This window comes from Mustela nigripes, chromosome 6 (assembly GCF_022355385.1).
Source record: "Mustela nigripes isolate SB6536 chromosome 6, MUSNIG.SB6536, whole genome shotgun sequence".
Classification (NCBI taxonomy): domain Eukaryota; kingdom Metazoa; phylum Chordata; class Mammalia; order Carnivora; family Mustelidae; genus Mustela; species Mustela nigripes.
The window spans coordinates 15,872,586-15,894,543 of NC_081562.1; the positions used below are offsets into that span (position 1 = coordinate 15,872,586).

Sequence of the window (21,958 nt, forward strand, 5' to 3'; positions counted from 1 at the left end):
CACCAGGGATGGGGGTGTGTGGGATTTTGCCCTAGGGCTCTGGAGCAGGGCCCAGCCTGTTAACTCTCTGGGCAATGGACAGTGAGAGCTTCTTTTGGAAGGAAAAGAAACTCTTGTTTGTGATGAGATGCTGAAGGAGGCCTCCAGGGGGACAGATCACAGCCAGACTGTTGTTCCTTACCTGTCCTGTGTGTCTTCGCACACTCTCATTGCCACGAATCAGCTTTCCCAACAAGGGTTTCGTCGGGATAAAAATAACATCTGAAGAATCTTCCCTTTCACTTATTTATAAAATCATCCACAGTTAAAATATGCAATGTAATTTAAAGCCACACTTTTTTTTTTTTTTGCATGTTCCTATATATTTTACCATCTTAAGAAATTTAAAAAAACTTTTCTTCTTTGTTCTGCTCACCTGGACCAGCTAAATTCAATGGACAAATTTTTCCCCCCCTTTGGAAAACTAATTTTGGGTCTTAGGTCTTCTGCGTCCCTTGTTCACTGTTCCCAAGGTCAGTGACTTAGTAGCAGCCCGAAGTTAATATTTAAAAGCAGTGTTTTCAGTGAATTAAGAAATAAGGGGATAAAAACTCTCCAAGTATGCATACTTGGGGAGATATGATATGTGTGATATATCACATATATGTGATATATCACACACACGTGTGATATCAAGTAAGACTTCAGAAACTGGAACATGGTTTGGGCTGAATTGGAGTGAATACCATGTCTCTGGCATGTCTGTGGGAGGACAGCCCTTGGCACGACAGGGAAGTGTTGTGACGCGAAACGAGTCATAATTTGCCAGCACGCCCAGGGGGATCTGTCATTCTCCATGTCGGCTTGTTCACAGTGCGGCAGTCCGGGCCCCTGGCTGAGCTGGGGCTGGGCTTCCCAGCTGCATGGTCAATCTTCGGGTGGCAGTTTTGGTCCTGCTGTTAGATGTGGCTTGGGAGTTGGTGAGCACCCCTAGCCCGGAGTATTCGTCCCAGACTGGGGGTCCAGTACCGCTATTAACTCTGTGAACACGGGCCTGTGCTTTGACGTCCCCAGGACTCAGTTTCTCCACCTATAAAGTGAGGGGTTTGGGATAGACCATCCCGAGGTCCTTGCAGCTCTAACATCTGCAGATCATCATACCTTGTGCCCTACGACTGTTTGCCTTCTCCGCCCTCCATGCTGCAAGCAATCTCTGATCCCCCCCCCCCCCCCCCCCGGTGCGGGCACTGTTGACATCCTCATTGGCAGAGGAGGGCACTGAGCCTCTGGCATGCTGGCCTGGGTATGTCCGCGCAGGGGCACCTGGCCACGTTGCTGTGAGCGAGGACAAGGCCAAGGTGCTGATGTGGTCTCTCAGCTGTTCTGGCCGGGGCTCAGCTGGGCTCGGAAGTTGATAAATAAAAATTGCACAATTCTATGCTTATCCAGACCGGGTTATGAACCGCATCAGAGCAATCAGATGCTACCAGTCGAGGCTGTCCAGTGTCAGCCTTCAGGTCGGGCCCTTCCTCTCCCTCCTCAGGACAGTTGGAACCTGGAAGAAAAGCAGCTGCTCTGTAGAATTCTGAGTTGGTGTTGCATTTGGCTTTCGGAAATGGGAAAGTCCAAAAATAAACAGCTGCTTGGCCATTTGGGTTCCAGCTAAACAGCCTTACGAATTGAGTCCCTCTGTAGGCGCTGCTGTTGCCTGGGTCCCATCTCTTGTGCTTCCAGAGGACTTGACGTGCCACGGGCCTTGGGGTCATTTATTGGGGGGGAACCTGGAGAGACTTCTGGAGCATCCTGGTAAGAGGAAGCTCCTTGAGGTCCCAGCCAGATAGATCTTCTGTCACAGAGTCGGCCGGACAGGAGGCTCCAGGGCTCACTTCCTCTCTCTTCCTTTGGAGACATTGACGTGGGAACCCCGGGTTGAGTGCAGAGCATGGAGAGGAGATCATTATCAGCCAGCTTCTGGGGCCTCCACAGCAGCCACAGGCTCACACGAGCAAACTATCCCCAGGGATCAAACCTCCCTTGCCAGGGTTAAATTAAAAAACAAAATAAAAAATAAATAAATAAAAATAATAAAAATAAATAAATAAACAATAAATAAATAAATAAATAAATAAATAAATAAATAAATAGATTGTCACAGAGTCCCCCTCAGGGAATCAGCTTGTTTTTAATTCCCCTCTCTAGGGATGGACAGTTCATTAATTTTCATTAATCATCTCATGTTTAATACGACTGCGCAGTGTTTAAGTTATGGAATAAGAAGTGCCATCATGGCCGCCATTTCTCCGACGGTTTGCAAACATCAGAGTGCAGCAGAATCCCCTGGGAAGCTTGTAAAAAAGGCTGTTGCTGGAATTCAGTAGATTATTGGGAGGGGTCGGAAGCTGCATTTTGACAGTCAGCACCCCCTCCCCAAGATCTGATGCAGGCGGTGTGCTCAGCACTCTTTGAGGGAAGGACTGCTCTCCCAGAGAATCAGATCATGTGCTCTGAGCTCTCACTGCTTGCTTTTGGCATTGACACTGTTGTGAAGTTTTCATGGGCCTTTTTCTTTTTTTTTTTTTCCTGCCGCTCCTTTGATTCCTGCCTGGTCAGCCGTGGCCACTGTCTGGTGTTTACAAACCCCGGCCTGGTAGAGGGAGTGTAAATGTGCCCACAGTTTTTGAGCCATGAATTCCACTTCCCTTGTGGCATCACCCCATGCAATAATGACGTGCTTAGCCCAGACCTTGAAGAGGGGCTGTGGGGATAAAGATAAAGACGTCCCGGCCTCTCTGAGGTCCTCTGAGCAGTCCCATCAGATAAAAATCTGATTTGCTATTCAATTCTGGAAATAGAACACATTAAAAAAAATATTTATTTATTTTTAAGAGAGAGAGAGAGAGCAGGCAGAGGAGAAGGGCAGGGGTGGGGCAGAGGGAGAGAGAGAATCTCAAGCAGATTCCCCGCTGAGTGTGGGGCCCGACGCGGGGCTTGATCTCCAGACCCTGAGAACAAGACCTGAACTGAAATCAAGAGGAGGACGCTTAACTGACTGAGCCACCCAGGCGCCCTTGAAATAGAACACATTTTTCACGGCGGGAGAAAAACCAGTCAGGCCACATCACCCCTGATGGGGAGTTTTGGGAAATCGAGGCTGGAGTACCACCTCCAACAGAGGACTCTATTTTCAGAACCTTTGATGAGGTTCAAGGGCTGCTGGTGGTGCACGGTGGATTCTGTTCTTCGAAGAAAAAGCTCTTCCACACGCCAAACTTCCTGGCGTTGGGGTGCATCTCCTCCGGGCCTGTTGCTACAACTCTTGGCTCCCGGTCGGCTTCTGTCTGAAAAAACATCCATGTAGTGACATGAATCAACAGCCCGGAGAGGAAGAGGCCCCTGGGCCCCGTGGAGGAGTTGGCTTGGGTCCCTGTGGGGTCGGTTGCATCATGGCAACTTGTTCGAGTGTTCTCCCGAGTTGGCCAGGCTCCTCGCAAAGAGCTGGAGGTCATTTAATTAATTAGGGGCTTTGGCTGCAGGCTGGCCTCCTGGGTGGCATTGCCGCGGTCATGGCCGTGCACAGCCTTTCTTGTGTGGCTGGTGTGGAGCTGTGTCCTGCCCTGAACTCTGACCGTCAACCAGACGCGAGCAGGAACCTCTCCACTGGCCTCCAACCTCATTTGGCAGCTCACCTCTGCTGCAAGTGGCCTCCAGGCCCCTGGGTGAGCAAAGATCCCCAAGCTGCCTCTGCCTCTGTGCCCCGCAGCTCCTGTGGAACGTGGCCGGGGGGGTGAGATCACACCTTGTGAATGGCAGGGAAGGAAGCTGCCAGCTCCTGTTGCCGGGGTTAGAATGCAGACTTGTTCCTACTAAGTGATGCTAATGCTGTGTTTCTGGCTGCATTTCTTTGCTGCTACTCAGACTCGAAATGCTGCCTTCTTGCACCTCACCTCTGACCCTATAAAACTTCACCTGCTTGGAGGGGGTCCCATCACAGCGAGTTTTGGAGACTCTTTAAGATCCATGGAGAGATTCTGTCCCTTGCCCTGTTGCTGTCCATGCCAGCTTCACCCAGAGCCGCTAGAATCAGCAGCCTCCGTGGAAGTCTTAGCTCTGTCTTTCACAACCTGTTTGAGTTTGGGCAGTATTTGTCTTTTCTGTATCTCAGTTTCCTCCCCTGTAAAATGGGGTTGCAGTTAGGATTAAATGAGATAATCTCCACTGATGCATAGTTGACGCTTAAGAAATGCTAAGAATCTTGCTGCTGATTTTATTTATTTATTTACTTATTTTTAAAGATTTTATTTATTTATTTGACAGATCACAAGTAGGCAGAGAAGTAGGCAGAGAGAGAGAAGAGGAAGCAGACTCCCTGCTGAGCAGGGAGCCTGATGCGGGTCTCTATCCCAGGACCCTGAGATCATGACCTGAGCCGAAGGTAGAGGCTTTAACCCACTGAGCCACCCAGGCGCCCCTTGCCACTGATTTTAAAATGTGGCTATGTCCCGGGCAAAGTCAGAGCACTAAGATCTTGCCCCTCAGATCGGCTTCACTGTTGTCACAGGAAACTTGCTAGGAATGCAGAATCCCAGGCCCCCTGTTAGAACTTTGGACTCAGAATCTGCATTTTAACAAGGTGTCCATGACCCCTGTTTGAGAATCAGGGTTCTGGGATGCTCCCTGCAGGCTGAGAGATGGCAGTGACTGAGCATCATGGGAGGGGCTCTGGAGGGAAGAGCGCAGTGATGCTCTTGCTTAGGGGCAAACATACAGCCTGTCCAGAACTACCCCCAGGCCCCAGGGCAAGCCAGGAGGACGGCTGGTGGCCTCACTCTCTGCCGGCCGGCAGGCAGGCAGGCAGAATTTTAACCCGCTCTGGCCTCAGTACAAATGTGGGGAAGGAGAGGATGTGTGGGGCATGGTGGGAGGGAGGCCTATAAGATGATTTGCTGGAGCTCATCACCCCTGAAACGCGGTCCAGGACCCCATATCTTCCAGGCCTCATCTATCATCACAACCATTTAGTAAACACCTACTGTGTGCTACTTTACTCACATCATTCTCACTCCTTATAACAGCCCCAGGAGGGGGTGGGGTGGAGGTGGGGGTTAAGAGGGGGTTGGGGGGCCATGCTTCCTAGCCCCCTTTAGCAGATGAGAACAGACCTGTGATGCTCCGGCTCCCCTGAGGTCAGCTAGCTACTGTCTCCCCATCCCTGCCCAGCCACCAAGCCCTTAACATTCCTGGCAGCCACAGTGGCAAAGGACGCCCAGCAGGGTGCAGAACAGGTGATTCCTCCAAAAAACGAAAAAGTGCCCTGTAGGGAAGAGGAGGCAGGGCCTGCTCCCTTTCAGGAGGGCTGAGGGCTGGCTGGGCTGAGAGCACCGCTTAAAGAGGCAGGGCAGAATTCACAGGTCCCCCCGCCAGACCTGCTGCTGCATACGGTTTAGACATTAAACTCTAGGGTGGCCTTATTTAAAGGCAGACCATTTTATAAGGCGCACGGTGCTGTCTAGACTTGGGAACATTTATGAATGTGGCCGTACTGCGCGTGAGTTCCCGTTGCTTTGCAGGCAGGGTGACATCTCTTTGGCTCCTGCGGCAACAAATTGGATTTTTTTGGGAAGGTGTATGATTTCAGACATTTGGTAATCTCTTCCTGCTGGGCCTTTCTTCCCTTACCTCTATCTTTCTTTGTCAATGTGGGTGAGGACTAGGAAAACTGCAGAGCACATTTTCTCCAGAATGCCCACACCTCTCTGTGTCTGTTTGGTGGCCTTTGGCCATGAGGAAAACTACGTAATTATTTGTGCAATTTTTGCCACCCCCCCCTCCTCCCCCTAACCTTGAGGGCTGGGACAGAATCTTGTTGGTTCTCTTCTGGGTTGTGCCAGCGCTGTGCTTGGTACCTGGTTGGTGTTCCAAAGAAAGAAGTGAACAAGCAGCCCAAATCCAGAGATGCTGAAGGGGGTATCTTGAGACAGACTTTTGATTCGAGTGTGAATCTCTTATTCCCCTCTTCACTTAATCCTCACAGGAGTTCCTCCTTGGTGGATGAGGAAAGTGGAGCACAGAAAGGTTATGCAACCAGCCCGAGGTCACACAGCGGCTAGTGAGCTAGTGAGTGGTTTCAGCCAGGACTCAAAGCCGCGCCCCAGTGCCCCTGACCATTAGGCAACCCTGCTTCCCTGCGTGCTGGCTCCGTTTCTCCCTCGACCTCATGAAGCAGGCGCTTCCTTACGTTACAGCACCTTCATTGATAGATCTCTGTCTCCTTTTATAAACGACTCTTTAAAAAATACGACAACCGTTCTTAGCTTTCTGGGTCCTCCAGAAACAGGCCACAAGCTGCACTGGGTTGCAGGCTGAATATGCAGCAAACAGAGAAGCCAGAGAATTTCATGTGGTGTGACAGGCCCCCAAGAAGATAAAGTGGGGGACCGTGTGGCGAGAGGGGTCAGGGAGATCCGCGGAAGGCATCCTGGAGCTGGGGCCTGAGCGAGGATCTGGAGATCTGGGGTGGGAAGGGCCGGACTGCTGTTCTTACCGGTGGTGTTACAGTGTCCGAGGTTTGCCACTGACTGGCGCGTCAGCTCCCTGCTCCTGGGAGTTGGGCGGAGGGTCTCGCCCTGGCCTTGACAGTTACATGGCTCTGAGAGATCTCTAGCATTTGTCTCCGACTGACTTCCTCCAACCCTTTGAAAGAGAGGGCAGAATGAGCCCTCTTTTACATTGTCAATAGAAGATTCATTTCAGGAAGAGGGAAGCTTTTGTGGAGGGGCAGCGACCATGGTTATTAACATTTATGGAGCCCTTTTAGTTCCTCAGCACCGAGTGGGGTTTTATTAGAATGTGAACACTTTCCTTTTCATACTGGGCTGGAAGCATCCCCCTGGCAAACGTGCCCCTGCTCCACTGTTGAGGGGAGCCCACTGACAAGTGAGCTTCTTTTCTTACCCCCCCCTGTCACCAGCCTCCCCTAACCCTGGAAGGGGAAAGAATTTATGCCTATTGTTATTTGACAATAGGGCCTCCTGGAGGCCAAGTTCAGCCTGCTGCATAATCCAAGGGGTGGTTTCTCCCCTAGCCCGTCTTTAGTTCCTGGAGGAATGCAGGAGTCGATCCAACAGCCACCCACATCCTCCAAGGCCTGTGTGTGTTCCCTGTCTGCTTCCTTCGAGAGCAAGCTCCCAGGATCACAGTCCCAGCTCAGACAAAATAAAGCCTGCCAGTCATATCTTTACATTCCACTTCAGCACAGGGAGGCTTTTCTTGCTGCATACAGAATGGGGCTCCGGGAGGGGCTGGGGTGGCTTTGAGCCCAGCACCCTGGTGAAAAGGGCCTTGAAGCTGGAAGCTCATTCATCTCTGGGCAGCCCCCTTTTATGCAGCTTCGGGAGGCTGAGGGAGAACGGTGCTGGCCCCTGGGTTTAGAGCCCAGCGTCCCGTGTTTCCGCTCTGCTTTATCCATTCCTCGGTTCCTCTTGCAGCAGGATGCCAGAGAAAAACTAAGCAGTTTCCCAGGGTGCCTGTCTCAGGGGTGGTGTCTGATTAGGCTGGTCCTTCCTTTTTTTGCTCCGGCCACTATCACTTCGGCCATCTGGGCTCTCCTAACCTAACGGCAGACATCACCCCTGCTTCCACCCCCTCCCTCCTCCCTTGTGCTCTCCTTTCTGTCGACCTAACACCTGCCCACCTGCTCACACTAAGGCTTTTCTCAGGCCTACCTTGTGCCAACCCAGAGTTACACACTGGAGATCAATGTGTGAATCAGATCCCCAATTAAATCCCCGCAGAGCCAAGTGACGACGTGAATACTGATTTCATTACAGCTGGGGAGGGTTCTGCAGAGGAGACATATGGGGATCTGCCCATCCATTTCCCCGACTTGTTGGGAGGTCAGCAAGCAGCAAAACCAATAATAATAACGATGATGATGATAATAGCTACCCAGTTCTTACTGAATTATAGATGGACCGACTGTATTTTAGAAATGTTTCCACGTATCGTGCTTGGCGGCGACCTGGTCTAAGCCAGGAGATGCTAACGATCACAGAGGGGAGTGCGCTCCCAGGGAGGCTGATAGGAACCTGTCTTAATCCAGGTGTGACGGTGGCCTGGTAGTAACAAGGAGCACTTCATGGTTTTGTGGTCTGTGGGATGCGCTAAGAGCCTTCCGTCTAGGAGAGGGTGGTCCAGGTGGGAGCTGACATCACAGGAGGACTACTTTGGAGGGGACTAAGCAGGCTTTTGGACCTGGGCACACACTGATTGGCAGGCTTCCTTGTTATCCATGGATACCTTCCCCCTCTAGAGTACTTTTTGCCTCCCTTAGAGCCCAGGGTGGATTAAATTACGAAGCAACTTGTTTATGAGCGAAGATGAATCCCATTGGCAAAGCCATTCTTCCTTAGTAGATTCCCATTGTCATTTAATACTTTTTTGTGTATGTGTTTCTTTTGAGTAAATGCTCTGTGCGTTGGCCCAGGCAGCTCTCTGTGCAGTTCAGCTTTGCAGACACTGGTGCGGGGATCAGCTGGGCCTGGGCAGGGAGTCTGTGTCCCTCCCTTTGTTTTGTCCTGATTTTTCTACAGCAGAGGCTTTTGGTCTTGTCATGTGTATCAAAGGTCCTTGGGCAAGAGGAAGGGTGAAGGAAGGATTTGGCCGCTGAGCAATTGCACAAACACAGTGTAGGCTGGAGTCTTAAAACCGGACGTTTGAGCAGAACTGGCCTCCAGAAGCCCCATGCAGGAGAGCTCTTGTTGGCCTGTGCTGTGGCAGCTGCCCGGTGGAGCAGAGGGACACTGATTTCACCCACCCATGTTTAATCATCGATACCCTGTAAACCGAGCTCTCCCTTTCCCTTTTTTGCAAAGGATCAGGATTCCTAGAGTAAATGGATCTGGCCACGTGATGCAGCCTGTGCTTTATGGAAAACAAAAACAAAAACATAAACATAAAACAAAAAACCAACCCAGCATTCCAAACCCTCGGCTGTTGAAACCCGATGTTTTCTGTTGTTGGGAGAAGGGTGTTTTTGCTATAAAAGAAAGATGTGACGGGGGTATTTCGAAGCTTTGTTTTGGTTATTGTCGGTTCTGCCAACAAGTAACATCTGTATTTATTTTCCAAACTCCCCCAATGGCTGATTTGCATCTGTTTAGTTCTCTGGGTAACATTTCATTTCCTGACTTTATAGGTTGCTATAAAATCCATTCGTAAGGACAAAATTAAGGATGAACAAGACATGGTTCACATCAGACGAGAGATTGAGATCATGTCATCCCTCAACCATCCTCATATCATCAGTATTTATGAAGGTCAGTGATTTTTTTTTTTTCACCCGCGTATCAGTTACCATTTTTCATACCATGGGGCCTGCCAAGATTTTTAGGTAATTGCCCTTCTGGGCAGGAGCCAAGTATTTTTCCTCATGATGCAAAAATAGCTGGGTGTTATCTCTCATTTGGTTACCTTGCATGCAACCAGACACACGTAACACAGCTCACTTTGGTCATAAAATAGCTCTGGCTGGTGCCTTCTTCTGCCTTCTTGCCAGTTCTTGGCGGTTGCTAAGCAACCCGCCTTATTAAAAGCCGGTATGCGAGACAGCCACTGTTTCTGAAAAACGGCAGTTTGCTGTTGACCAGGGTCACGGTGGAGCCATTGTCCATGTCGCTCCCCAAGGCAGATGCCCCAGTGGTGGAGTCGTGAGTTACTCCAAGTGGAGGCTCTTTGAGTTGGGAATTTTCTTTGAGCAGGTCTGGGAAGTACCAAGAAAGAAGAGGGATCTCTTGGTGGGGCAGATGCTTCTCCACTGGAATCCGAGTTGTAGTCAGTGTTTGTAGGAGAGGGGGGCCTGGAGAAAGTTACAAAAGCTCTCGTGCTTCAACTCGTTACTCCTTCCTGGGAAGAAATAGCGAGTATAAACTTCCTCTCGCCTCGATCTCTCTCTCTCTCTTGTTTAATGTCTGTAAAAAAATTTACTCAAGCAATATGTGTTTATTGCAGAAATGATTGAGATACACAAGTTAAAACATCAAAATAGGGGTGCCTGGGTGGCTCAGTGGGTTAAAGCCTCTGCCTTCAGCTTGGGTCATGATCCCAGAGTCCTGGGATCAAGCCCCGCATCGGGCTCTCTGCTCAGCCTGCTTCCCCCTCTCTCTGCCTACTTGTGATCTCTGTCAAATAAATAAATAAAATCTTAAAAAAAAAAACCAAAAACCTTCAAAATAATTTCAGTTCTAACCTCTCCTGCACATTTTCCTGTGTCAATAAATATTCCCTGTCAGGACATTTTAAAAGGTTTTAGAGTCTCCCACTTATGGATGTACCATAATTTATTGGATCTAATTTCTTTTGTTAAACATTTAAGTTGTTTCAAATTTCTGGTGATTATAAGGAGGGCTTTTGTGACCCTCCTTGTAATCATTTTTATGTTCATTTCTGATAATTATTATTTTTGTCTTACAAAAAAATTTCTAGGCTTGGACTTACTGAGTCAGAGTGTTTCTCCAGAATATTTTTTAATATATGGTTGAGTCAGAAAATGAACCTATTTTTAACTTGGGCTCATCATAGTATTTTTAATTATGGTCTGATCATAATATGTTACACAGTAATGGCTAAGAGGAAACCAGATGGTAACCTACAAGTTTTTCTGTTATCTATCTTAAGTTTTCCTTCTGGTTCCCTGCTGTTTTTGGCCATTTTTTCCCCCCTGTTGCTTCTATTTTTGATCCTCATCTAGAAGTAAATGTTGGTGACAATTTTTATCTTGATTTCTCTAAAGCTCATTTTTGGAGCCCTTGGGGGGAGGGTGCTTAAGGGAAATTTTCATTCACTCAATCATGTATTCATTCCACAAACATCTCTTGTGGAGATTCTCCAAGTGCAGTCTCTGAACCAGGGACATGCATATAAATTGAGATGGATAGAAATGCAGATTTCAGGGCCTCACTGAAGACCCACTGAATCAGCAGCTCCAGGGTAGAGCCCTGCCTTCTGTGTTTTAACAAGTGTGGGGACCACTGGTCTACCAAGTGACTGTGTCTGGTTAAGCATCGTGTTCAAAGTGGTTAGAAACTGAAAGAGACAACAGGCTATGGACCTGTATGTCATACAAGGCATGACAGAAGACTGTTCTGTAGATAGGCAAGCAACGTATTCTTGGACCATGGAGTCCTGGAGCTTAGGAGTTTTCGTGGCATACAAACTGGGCCTGAAGGAGTTATTTGGAGGAAGAATTGGAGAAAGCAGAATTCCTGGTTGAGAAAACAAATCCAAATATGCCTGCAAATGAGGGGAACGTCTAGAGGTTAGAAGTGAGTGGAGATACACAATGCAGGAGGAGAGTGAGTTTTATAAAATTCCAAGTGGTTTTGCTCCCTGTGGCCTGGTTACCGTGGGTACCTGAAGGCACTTGTGAAGGATGACCTCTACAGTGTAGATCAGTGTGGGTCACATGATCTGTGAGTAGTGCTGTGTTTGGGATTTCTTGGCATAGAGAAGGATCGTTGCTTATAACTTTAAAGACATGTACCACGTAATTTAAAGTTCTTTGGATTACTGACTAGAAATAATTTCCATCAAGGCCTTAGGTAGGAGGTTGGGCCTCATTCATAAAACAATCAGCAGGTTTTTGGGGAATCAGAAAAGAGCTCGAGTTCTCGCATCAGGCTCTTGGGTTTTAGTCCCAAATCCTTCATTGTGGCCTTGACATGAGACTTTGAGGAAGTTGGGGGATCTCTTAGGGCCCTCAATAACCACACCTGTAAGATGGGGATAATAGTTCTACCTCTTTGGGTTGTTGGTAGGATTAGATGATACATGTTCTGGTAGTAAGCTCAGAAAAGATAGTTATTATGAAGACAATTGGTTCACAATTGGTTCACAATAATTATTGTGAAGACAAGTTCCTAACTTGGTTCCTAACTTGGCCCATTGGCAAGGGTCAGTGGGACTGCAGGGTGTTTGCAAGTCCTCTGGAACATTCTGTAATTGCCTTGTCCAATATAGAAGGCACTAGCCATAGATGGATATTTAGGTTAAAATTAATAAAATTTAAATAATTAAAAATTTAGTTCTTCAGTCCCACTAGCCACATTTCAAGGGCTCCATAGCCACACATGGTTAGTGGCTGCCATATTGGACAGTATAGATACAAAATGTTTTCATCATAGCAGAATAGGACCATGTTGGTGTATAATGTTTTAGGTGGTGAGCATATGGGTTGATTTTTTCTGAGGAGAGGGTATGTAGCTTTCATCAGATTACCAGAGAGATCCTTGACCTCAGAGAGGCTAAAAAACCCAAAAAACCCCCAAAAACCCTCTTTTTCCATCAAGTATTTTGTGACCTGCAGAGTACCATACAAATAAAATGCATTGTTTTTATGTAGAAAACTCCCAGGGATGTGGCTTTTTTTTTTTTTTTCCTTTCAGTTTCTTAGAAATCTCTGGTTTCTGTTCTCTTCTCTTTCCCTTCTCCCACGCAAGTTCTGTTTCTCCCACATCCACTAAATAACTGTGGAGGAGGGCAGCCCGCCTCCCTTCCCGAGAGGTTTGGAGCAGCAGATCACCAAGGCGAGGTTCCAGTTCCTACACCACTAAATGTGACTCCACAGTCTCCAGGGGCTTCTGACTTTATCTGCTTTGCTGTCCAGGACCCCGGGGACCTGGTCCTGAGAGTGAAATTAGATCTCCTGAGTTCATCTGTGGATTTCTGTGTAGTTTACAAAGCTCCCCCACCTCGAGCCTCATTTGATCCCTACACCGCCACCTGTGGGAGGGGAGGGCCAGGTGTCCCATTTTGCAGTTCTGGAGATCGAGGCTTTGGAATGTTAAGACTCACGGGGTGTATTAGCTTGCCAGGGCTGCTACAACAGAACGCCATGTACTGGGTGGGTTCACAACCGAAATGTGCCGTTTCTCAGTTCTGGAGACTAGAAGTCCGAGATCCAGGTGTCAGAACGTAGCTTTCTTCCAAGCTTCTCGTCTTGGCTTATAGATGACTTTCTTCTCCCCACGTCTTCATGTGCTGTCCCCTCTGTGTCTGTGTCCAAATCTCCCCTTTTTAGAAGGACACCCATCACACTGGATTAGGGCCCACCCTGATGTCCTCATTTAACCTTTATCTTTTTAAAGGCCGTGTCTCCGACTAGGGTCTCATTCCGAGGTACCAGGCTTTAGAACTCCCACCTATGAATCTGGACGACCCCATTCAGTTCATGAAACCGGGTACCATGGCTAGCTGGTGGCCCAGGCACACAGGCTTCCTGACCTCATTTATTTTTTCCTCCACAGGACTTCAGCCCTATGTTTCTGATCCTGTGGTGTTCTTGTTCTCCTGGCTGGGCAGCCCACCTGTGCACCCCAGGCATCCCCCTCAGGCTGGCCTTTTGTCTCCTTCTTCGCCCTGAGGTGTGGGAGGGGCAGTGTGGTGGCAGTGATGGTGTGGACCATTCGCAGTGGGAAAGAGAACCTTCTCCCTGGAAGCTGATTGGTTGTGTGACCAGCCAATCAGGAGCCTTCGCTGGATGCGGCAAGGCACAGATTTTGCTGAATGAAAAATAAGTGCCCAGGCACCTAACTGGCTTGTTTGGATATCAGCCAAGTGAATGGAACTGTGGAAGAACTTATGAGTTCTTCAGCCGGCATGTCTGTGATTTAAAATACACACATGCACAGCAGTAATAGCAGCAAAAAGCAGCCACATGGCAAAGCAAGGATGCGTCTGACCCCGTGTGTTTAGGAACTTTGGGTTTTCCTGGGCAGGAGCGCACCATCTTGGACTGTACTATCCAGTGATACTAAAATACTAGTTCCAGAGGAAAGGCAATTCATTCATTAATATATATATATATATATATATATATATATATATATTGCTTATTACATGCAAGGCTCTGTTCTAGGCATTATGGGTGCTGGGGTGAACAGCACAAACTCTGGTCTCATGGGGTGGACATTCTGTGAGTAGGCCCGTAAACAGTGAAGTGAAGTGGTTACCGAGCGGAGGCCTTAATGGAGCAGGGAGTGAGGCCCCCGAAGCCCTGGGCATTTCAGGCAAGAGGATCGGCAAGTGCAAACAATGCTCAGAGGAGGGAAGGAGCTTATGTGGGCAAAAGTGACAGAGTCTGTGAGGCTGAGGGAGAGAGTGCGTAGGAGGGTGGTGGAGAGAGGAGGTCCCGGAGGGCCAGGTTTTGACCAGATTGGCTAAGGAGAGCTGTGCGTTTTGTACCAGAAATCGGGCAAAGCGACAGATTTTGAAGATGAAAGTAGCTTTTATTTACACTTTAAAATAATACTAATAATAGCTAGAAGTTACTGAGTTTTACCCTGCGCTAGGATGGGTGCTGGGATATATTATCTCAGTTAATCCTTATGTCCATGAAATGCAGACTGTTAACATGCCTATTCTATAGTAAGGAAATTTTGTCTGAGAAGCCAAGTACGTTTTCCAAAGTCATACCAACTAAGAAGTAGGAGCTGAGTGCTGAACCTAGTCACTCTGAAGTTGGTGCCCCTAAGACAAGCCAGGTCATTCGGTGGTCTGCAGTGACCCCTAACTGGGGGCAAGCATTATTCTGGACCCTGTGATACAGAGAATTCTTGGCGTTCACGGGGGTTGTTGTCCAAAATACGTGAGAGCATTAAATGACAGCTTCATGGGTATTTTAGAAAATATTTTGCATACAACTCAGGAAGAAGCTTGGGGCCCAAATCCCGTCAACTCAAAGATCAGGTGTTTTCTAAATTGCAGTCTATGGAAATGTAAGTTATTTGAACATTGTTCACAAATGCCACAAGCTCATGAAATCTGCAGCTTTACTGAATTAATGCTGCTGTTCACCAAATCTTAAAAATAATTCCTTTCAAATGTTTCTTTCTCGAATGAGACCCTGGGGTTACTCTCCTATTGACCTGAGGGTAAAGGTGATTAACCCTCAAATTTGTCGACTCTGTGTAAACACAAGCCATAACTGGTTTCTAATGCTAAGTAAATAAAAGAGGATAGACGCACACCTTGCAGTGTGTGATACTGGAGGGTAATAACGTAAGGGAGAAAGAAAAGGAAGAAAAAAAATCTCTAGCGCCATCTCTGAGATGGACCCCTGTTTCCAGTCAAAGGAATTCCATTCTCTCAGCAGGGTGGGAATTGACAATATGGAAAGAACAGCTGAAAAGGAAGTGCCCGCCAAGAGCTTTCAACTTGGCTGCCTAGGATGGAAGAGATAAAAACGGTTTTCGCCTGAGGTTCTGATTTCAGGACCTGAGTGTAAACATCAAAGGCATGTTGTCTCGCCCTGGCTTCCCCTTTGAAAGCCTAGGAGACCCAATCTGTAAAATCTCGGGAATGAACTGTCTTGCCACACAACACTTTGGGGAAATTTAGCACCCCATCTGGTAACAGTCCCGCTGGGGAGGGGGGGAGGGGAATGAAAAGTCGCGGGAATGAGTGGGGGAGATTGCGCTGGTGCCTTCCCTTGTATACCCTTGGTTTTTGTTCCTGGAAATCTCTCTTCCTGGTCCTGCGAGATTACATAGCTTCATTGACCCTTTGCATTATGATATGCTAGAACAGGCCAACCCTTTCATCCTTTCATTGCATCCCCTGTCTTAGGGAAGGCTGATCCTGGCTTTCCGGAACGAAGTGGGAATCCTGTTGGACATTGGTCAGCTGTGATCTCCCACCTTTGGAAGAGTTTCTGAAACTTAAAAAAGCCAAATGAAACAAACAAACGTGCCTCCCTTGATAAGCCTGTGTGTCTTTTGAGCTTTAAACCTGTTGCCTAGGAGAAGATGTAAAGGAGATTATATTCTAGAAAATTCTCTGAATTCCTGCCATAAAGACACTTTGGATGAGGTGTGTGTGTGCGTGTGTGTTTTATCAGTGAAAAGGTCCTTCTGTCTTCCTAGAAGTATACTTTACAAATGCTTTTTCAAGCTACCTGTGCCTCCTGAGAATTTGACAGATTTTTCTGGAAGGGCATATGGTTCTTGCCTGGTGGTGAAAATCACTGCTCTAACAATCCAGGCAGAGATGCAGAGGAGAAACCAAGAGACGGGGTTTGTGTGAGAGCCCAGAGGCTGTAGGGTGAGCCTTAGGCTTGGATGATGGGGCATTCCACCTCCTGCCTTCTCCTCCCTCTCAACTTCTGGCCAGGGGCAGTGGGGCTGCTACAAGACATGTCCACAGGATGTAGCAGAGGTCCCACACTCACAAAGTGTGGCTGCCCCTGTAAAGGAACCCCTTGAGAATGGCCAGACCCTCATCGGCGGCCCAACAAGGCATGAGGGCCCCGGTCCTCAGAGGGACCCTGGGGCTGTAGCATCCATGTTCCTTGGGCCCACCCTAGTTCCACGTGTGTGTGACAACCAGCCCTCCAGGGGACTCTAATGCACTCTCAAGTTTGAGAACCACAGTGTTAGAGAAACAGCTGCTCCGTGAAGCAGAAACCCAGGCAGGGCTCATTTCTAGCATCAGTTATTTATGGAAATGCTATAGTTGAAGCAGTTCACGTTTTTCTTTTCAGGTTCAAATGCCCCAAACCAGCCTTCTCAGCCAGCAAGCAGATCCTGATCGAGGCCTTTTCGAGGGCAGGGGGTGACTGAATTGGCTGTTGGTCATTAGTTCTACCCACAGTGTTCTCATTCATTCACGTGATCACTCGTTGCTCTTCCAAAAATGTATTGAGAACTTATGATCCAGGTGCTGTTCTAGTAGGATGAATATATGTTTTATCGTCCCAAGCAGGCTTTGGTTCGGGTGAGCCAACTGCTCTTCCGGTTGCAATTATGTGACTTTGGGCTAGTGACTTAACCTGTCTGAGGGCCAGTTCTTTTACCTATAAAATGGGGGCCAGTAGCTCACTACTTTGTAGATAAGGTTGTGAGGATTAAATCAGATAAGGGATAAAATCGCTAAGTGCAGTGGCAGCTACATATGCTCAATAAGTAATATTGTCCTGCTGTGATGTTTAGGGCTCTGAGAGGTCCTTAATGACTGGAGTATCACCTTCTTCGGGGAGGTGTTAGAAGAGAAGGTCATGGCCAGATTGCATACACCAGTGATTCCGAGTGCTGGATACACATTAAAATCTCATGGGACATCTGTAAAAAATGCTGAGACCTGAGCCTTACCCCTGAGAATTTAGATTTAATTGGCCAGACTGAGAAATATGGACTTTATCCTGCAACCAGGAGGAAATGAGCCCTGCTCTTGAAACTTGTCTTGATCCAATCATTTGTCATCAGTGAATTCCAGGAAGAACGTATGTCTGGCAGTGATCACCAGTGAGCAGGGAGTGATACCTTTTGGGCTGGGTTTACTTACTTGGCCATTTGGTTGCTGCCCTCATCAGGGACTCAGAGCCCCATGAAACAGTTTGTTGAACTTGGCAAAGGGGTGTATTATGCTTGTGTTTACTCTTTTGAACCCATGGCGAATCGCTGAGCATTTTAACACACTCCCCTTGCTGCCAGACCCACAAGTTCCACATGAAGTCTCTGCAGGCTCCATCCAAGAGGAAGGACTCGCCCTTGTTAATAACAGCACCAGAGCTCCCTTCACTTTCAGTCACACACGCGAGCTCTTCAGCTGTGAATCTGTCCAGCCACGTTTCTAATGAGTTTCCTATTAAGTTAGCTGTTTGACCTTCAAGTGTATTATTTTCATTGTTTTCATTTGATTACACCCAAGTCATTTTTCTAGAGGCTGGAGATTAGAAATGAAACAACTGAAAACGCATGCTGCTCCCTGGCTGTCTCGCCTCGCCCTCTCAGGCTTCCTGGAATTCAACATTTTCTAGTGCCTCAAATAATACCACTTGTACTTGAACTTAAATTTTTTTAAATGATTTTATTTATTGACGGAGAGAGAAATCACAAGTAGGCAGAGAGACAGGCGGGGCAGGGGGGAGCGGGGCTTGATCCCAGGACCCTGGGATCATGACCTGAGGCAAAGGCAGAGGCTTAACCCACTGAGCCACCCAGGTGCCCCTTGAAGTTAATTTTTTAAGGAAAAAAAAAATGGAACCGTGTTGTTGTGTAATTTAGGATCGTTTTTGAACTTGAGTGTGATGGCTCTGTTAATTTGTCTCAGTGGTTGACAGCATGCATGGAAGATGCTTGTAGGGTATGGAAGAGGCCCCTCCCCTGATGATTTCTGACAGCGGGTTCTTCTGGCAGGGGTGGCTCTGTGGTTGGGATCCATGCTTTGGAACACCACTGGGATCTAAAGAGCGGACCCTAATTAGGAGAGTTAAGCTTGCCTCCACCTCAGGCTTGGCTGCAAGTCCTTTGACATCCCCGAGACTTAGTCTGCCATTTCTCTGTTCTCCCACTTCCCTGTCATCCCTCAAGGGTACAATTGTGATCTCAGGTGCAGATTTTGCTAATACCTGTCCTTGATAATCCTGGATTTGATTCAGGCATGACTAATCATGACTAATTGCTGCCTGCTAATAACAGGCTAACCCACAGATGCGTGCTGTGATAACCTTCACAATGAGGATCGGTGGTCTTCACCTTAACAGATGCAGAAACTGAGGCTTAGAAAGTTTCGGAAGGTCACTAAGTTGGTATGTGGCAGAGCCTGGACTTGAACCCAGGTAACCTGGCTCCGGGGAGTCAGGTTCTTCACGCCAACACTGTGTTGCACGATGAGGTGGACCTGAATTTAGAGTTCACAGGGGAGTCCTAAGCCATCCACGGTGGGGCAAGCAATGGTGAGAAGCAGAGGTGTGATAAGCACAAGGCTGACTTTCCCACCCTGGCTGCTAGTAGGGTGGGATGAGCCCCTGTAGCAAAGCTTTGGGTGGGGAGGGCAGCAGTAGGGCTTTACAGGTGATGGGTTTCTACCATGTTCGTTGCCTGAATTGGAGAAGCCTTTTTTTCCCCCTCAGAGTTCACTGCGTCAAGTACAAGAAGGTTAGCGTCAGCCTGGGGGTGGTTCTGAGGTGTTCTGATCAATTGTCAGTGCTCTCAGATTCCCATGGTGTGAGTGTGTGTGTGAGACTAAAGGCCAGTCAGAGAAAATGATTGGGGAGACCATGGGGGGTGGCTGATGAGTGTGTGGTGATGGTCGATGGTCCACATCACCTCACAGTCCTTGTTCCCATGGAAATATCCCCAGGGATGGTTGTGGAAGGAGGGTGGAATCCAATGGCTTGACAAACATGGTGCCATTGATTCTCTCTCCCATGTAGCTCCTTCCTTTATCCTGGCCACATCCCCTGCCCTCCTAGGATTGGTTATTGGACCCCCAGATAACACTGTTGGTCTTAGCAGGAATGAGTGGTTCTTGGCAAGACATCTGCATCCCCTCTTCTATACTTTCTTACCATTTTTTCTGCCTTCTGTGGAGTCCACTGCTGGTAGTGGGTGGCCTTATTGGCTATGGTTCTTCTTGCACATGCCAACCAACATACAGAGAGAGTTTTGGTTTAAGAAAAGACAATTAGTGAACCAAAGAGCCTTTCATTGTCCTGACCAGGAAACACATTGATTCAACTTGGACCAACTCATTGTCAGTGGGAGAGCTGCCAGCCCAGTATAATTTCGTCACTCTCACTGCCATGGGCTTTGAGACTTAGGGGATCAGAAGACCATTTTGTGAAGCCCTGAGCCTATGAGGTGCTTGAAATTTAGTTCTGGGGAGGAAATTCTTGAAGAATGGATCTTGCATTGACTAAAGGATCTAATTAGGTTGCAGACAGTTGTTGCAAAGGAAAGACCACTCATTTCTGAAATGAAAAATAAGCTACTTTCCATGAGGATCATATGACCTCTAGAAAAGTGCACCCCTGAGGAGTGGAGTGGTCCATCTGTCCGAGGTGTCAGGAAGGCAGTAAAAATGCTGTCATGTGGGGAGGCAACCACATGGAAAGAATGAACTAACTTAAGATATGGGGTTGATTGAAAGCAAAGGCATGAGGAGAATCTTGACTGGTCCACTCTAGGCTGTTGGCCTTTTTGCTTAAAACCAACAAATGAATCTTCCTCTTCTGAGGTTACATGTAAACCAGAAAGACAACCTCCTTTTTTTTTTTTTTTTGTAACCTGCTGTCCATGCAGCATTCTGTAAAGGGATTTCCATTCTCTCCCTTCCTAAAGCCCATTTTTGTCCAAATGGCCTCGCATCTTTGGTTCCAGAATGGCTGACAGACAGTTAAAACCCCAAGATCTCCTCACTCATCAGCATTTCTCCTGGGCCAGAGCATTGTTTTGTAATCCTCATTTGCTCAAGTCATACAAATTGTGTTATTCACCCCGGGGGCAACAGGAGGGAGTTGTTAGGAGTTGGGTAATTAGCATGGTTGGGAAAGCCAGACAATCAGAAGGCAGAGCTGGACCGTCAAACTGAACATCTGATGAAATTCAGAATTAATTTGGAGAAGTAGCTGTTGCTATAGGAACCAATCCCCACTCTCCCTTGAAATGGAAAATAAACAGAAAGCAAGAAAAATCGTTCAAGTTGGTGTCTGGGAAGAAGGCCTTTCTGTGGGACAGTGGAAGAGAGCGGACAGAGTCTGGATATCGGTCTATGCAGAAACAACGGTAAAACCATCCTAGGCAAGCAAAACCCAAGGCGTTTTGGGTGGTTCGCTTGCATGCTTGTTTCTCTAGGAACTTTCTCAGGCCATGTGCATTATCTCACTTATTTTTTTCTCTGATCATTTGGTCCTTAAAATCTGTATCATACAAGTTATCACTTGGTTTATTTTATGAACACTACTATGCTATCCAACTGCACTGCAGCCCCTCCAGGGCAAAGACTCTGCCTCATGTTGCATTCTTATCCCCTTTAACACAAAGCAGAAAATGCTTCAGATTGATTAAAAAAAAAAAAGCATTAAAAAAAAATAGTGATGCTGGTGTCTTTAACGAAGGAGACTACTGAGTATTATGCAAGGAAATTAAATGGATGATGGAGGCAGGTGGTGGGGAGTCGTGGGAAGAATAGAAGCTTTTGAGTCCTATACATTTGGGATCAAATCCTTCCTGGTTATCTGCCCAATAGAAATATGTACAGATGAGCTTCGAAAGAAAGTTTACAGCAGCACTCTTCATAATGACCCTCACCTGGAAACGACCCAAATATCCATCAACAGTAGAATGGATACAGCCTCGGTACATTCATACAATGGATTACTCTATAGCAGAGTGAACAGTCGTCCATTACACAGAACAAACATGGATTATTCTTACACTGTTGAGCCAATGAAGCCAGACACAAAGGAATATATTCAGCATGATTCCATGTGTAGACAATCGGTAGAATTTATCTATGGAACTGACTTATAATCATCCTATTCATGGTATTGGCTTATAGATGTGCTTGGGAAGATGGTTAGTGACAGAAAGAGGACACAGGGAAGGTAGGCCTTGCCGGGTGCTGACCATGTTGTTTGCCTGTCTAAGTGCCGTTCCCTATTTCCAAAGCAGGGATAATGTTAATACCTACCTCCTAGGATTGTTGGGATTAACTGTGACAATCCATGGCATTGAGGAATTGTTCAATACGTGTTACCTATTGTTACTAGTAATAAGCCTTCGGAGGAAGGAGAGACCATTGTCCGGCATGGAAGGCTCTTGGGAAGAAGGGTGCTCTGGGCTATTTCATAGCCCAGGATGCTGGGTGCTTGCCCTGTCCTTTGTTGTTCTTGGTAATGTTTGGGCCCATCTGACTCCCCCCATAGAGCTCCTTGTGGGCGTTCAAGGCCTCAGTGGCTCATTCATAGCTTGCCTCTCCCTTCTTGTCTCTTGGTCCCCAGCCCCTGCCAACCCCTGGTGGTTCTGCTCCTGCTTCGACCCTTGCTCCTGCTGCTGCCTCTGCCGGGCCTGCCTTCCCCTCTCTTCCCCTAGTAAAGTCTTCTCTCAGTAGCCCCAGTGCCAGGCCCATAGCGAGTTCTTTATACGAGTGTATTGTTAGAACTAAAGCCTGAATCTGCCACACATGGGCATGGCCCCCGTGCTGTGGG

General features: G+C 47.6%; 1 protein-coding gene across 1 annotated transcript in view; it reads left to right on the forward strand.

Moving 5' to 3' along the window:
- NUAK1 (NUAK family kinase 1) overlaps positions 1-21,958 on the forward strand; it is a 72,086-nt gene that overhangs the window by 23,282 nt on the left and 26,846 nt on the right. Inside the window, exon 2 of the mRNA XM_059402189.1 lies at positions 9,173-9,293. Coding sequence (XP_059258172.1) covers positions 9,173-9,293 — 121 coding nt within the window. The remainder of the gene's footprint in view (positions 1-9,172; positions 9,294-21,958) is intronic.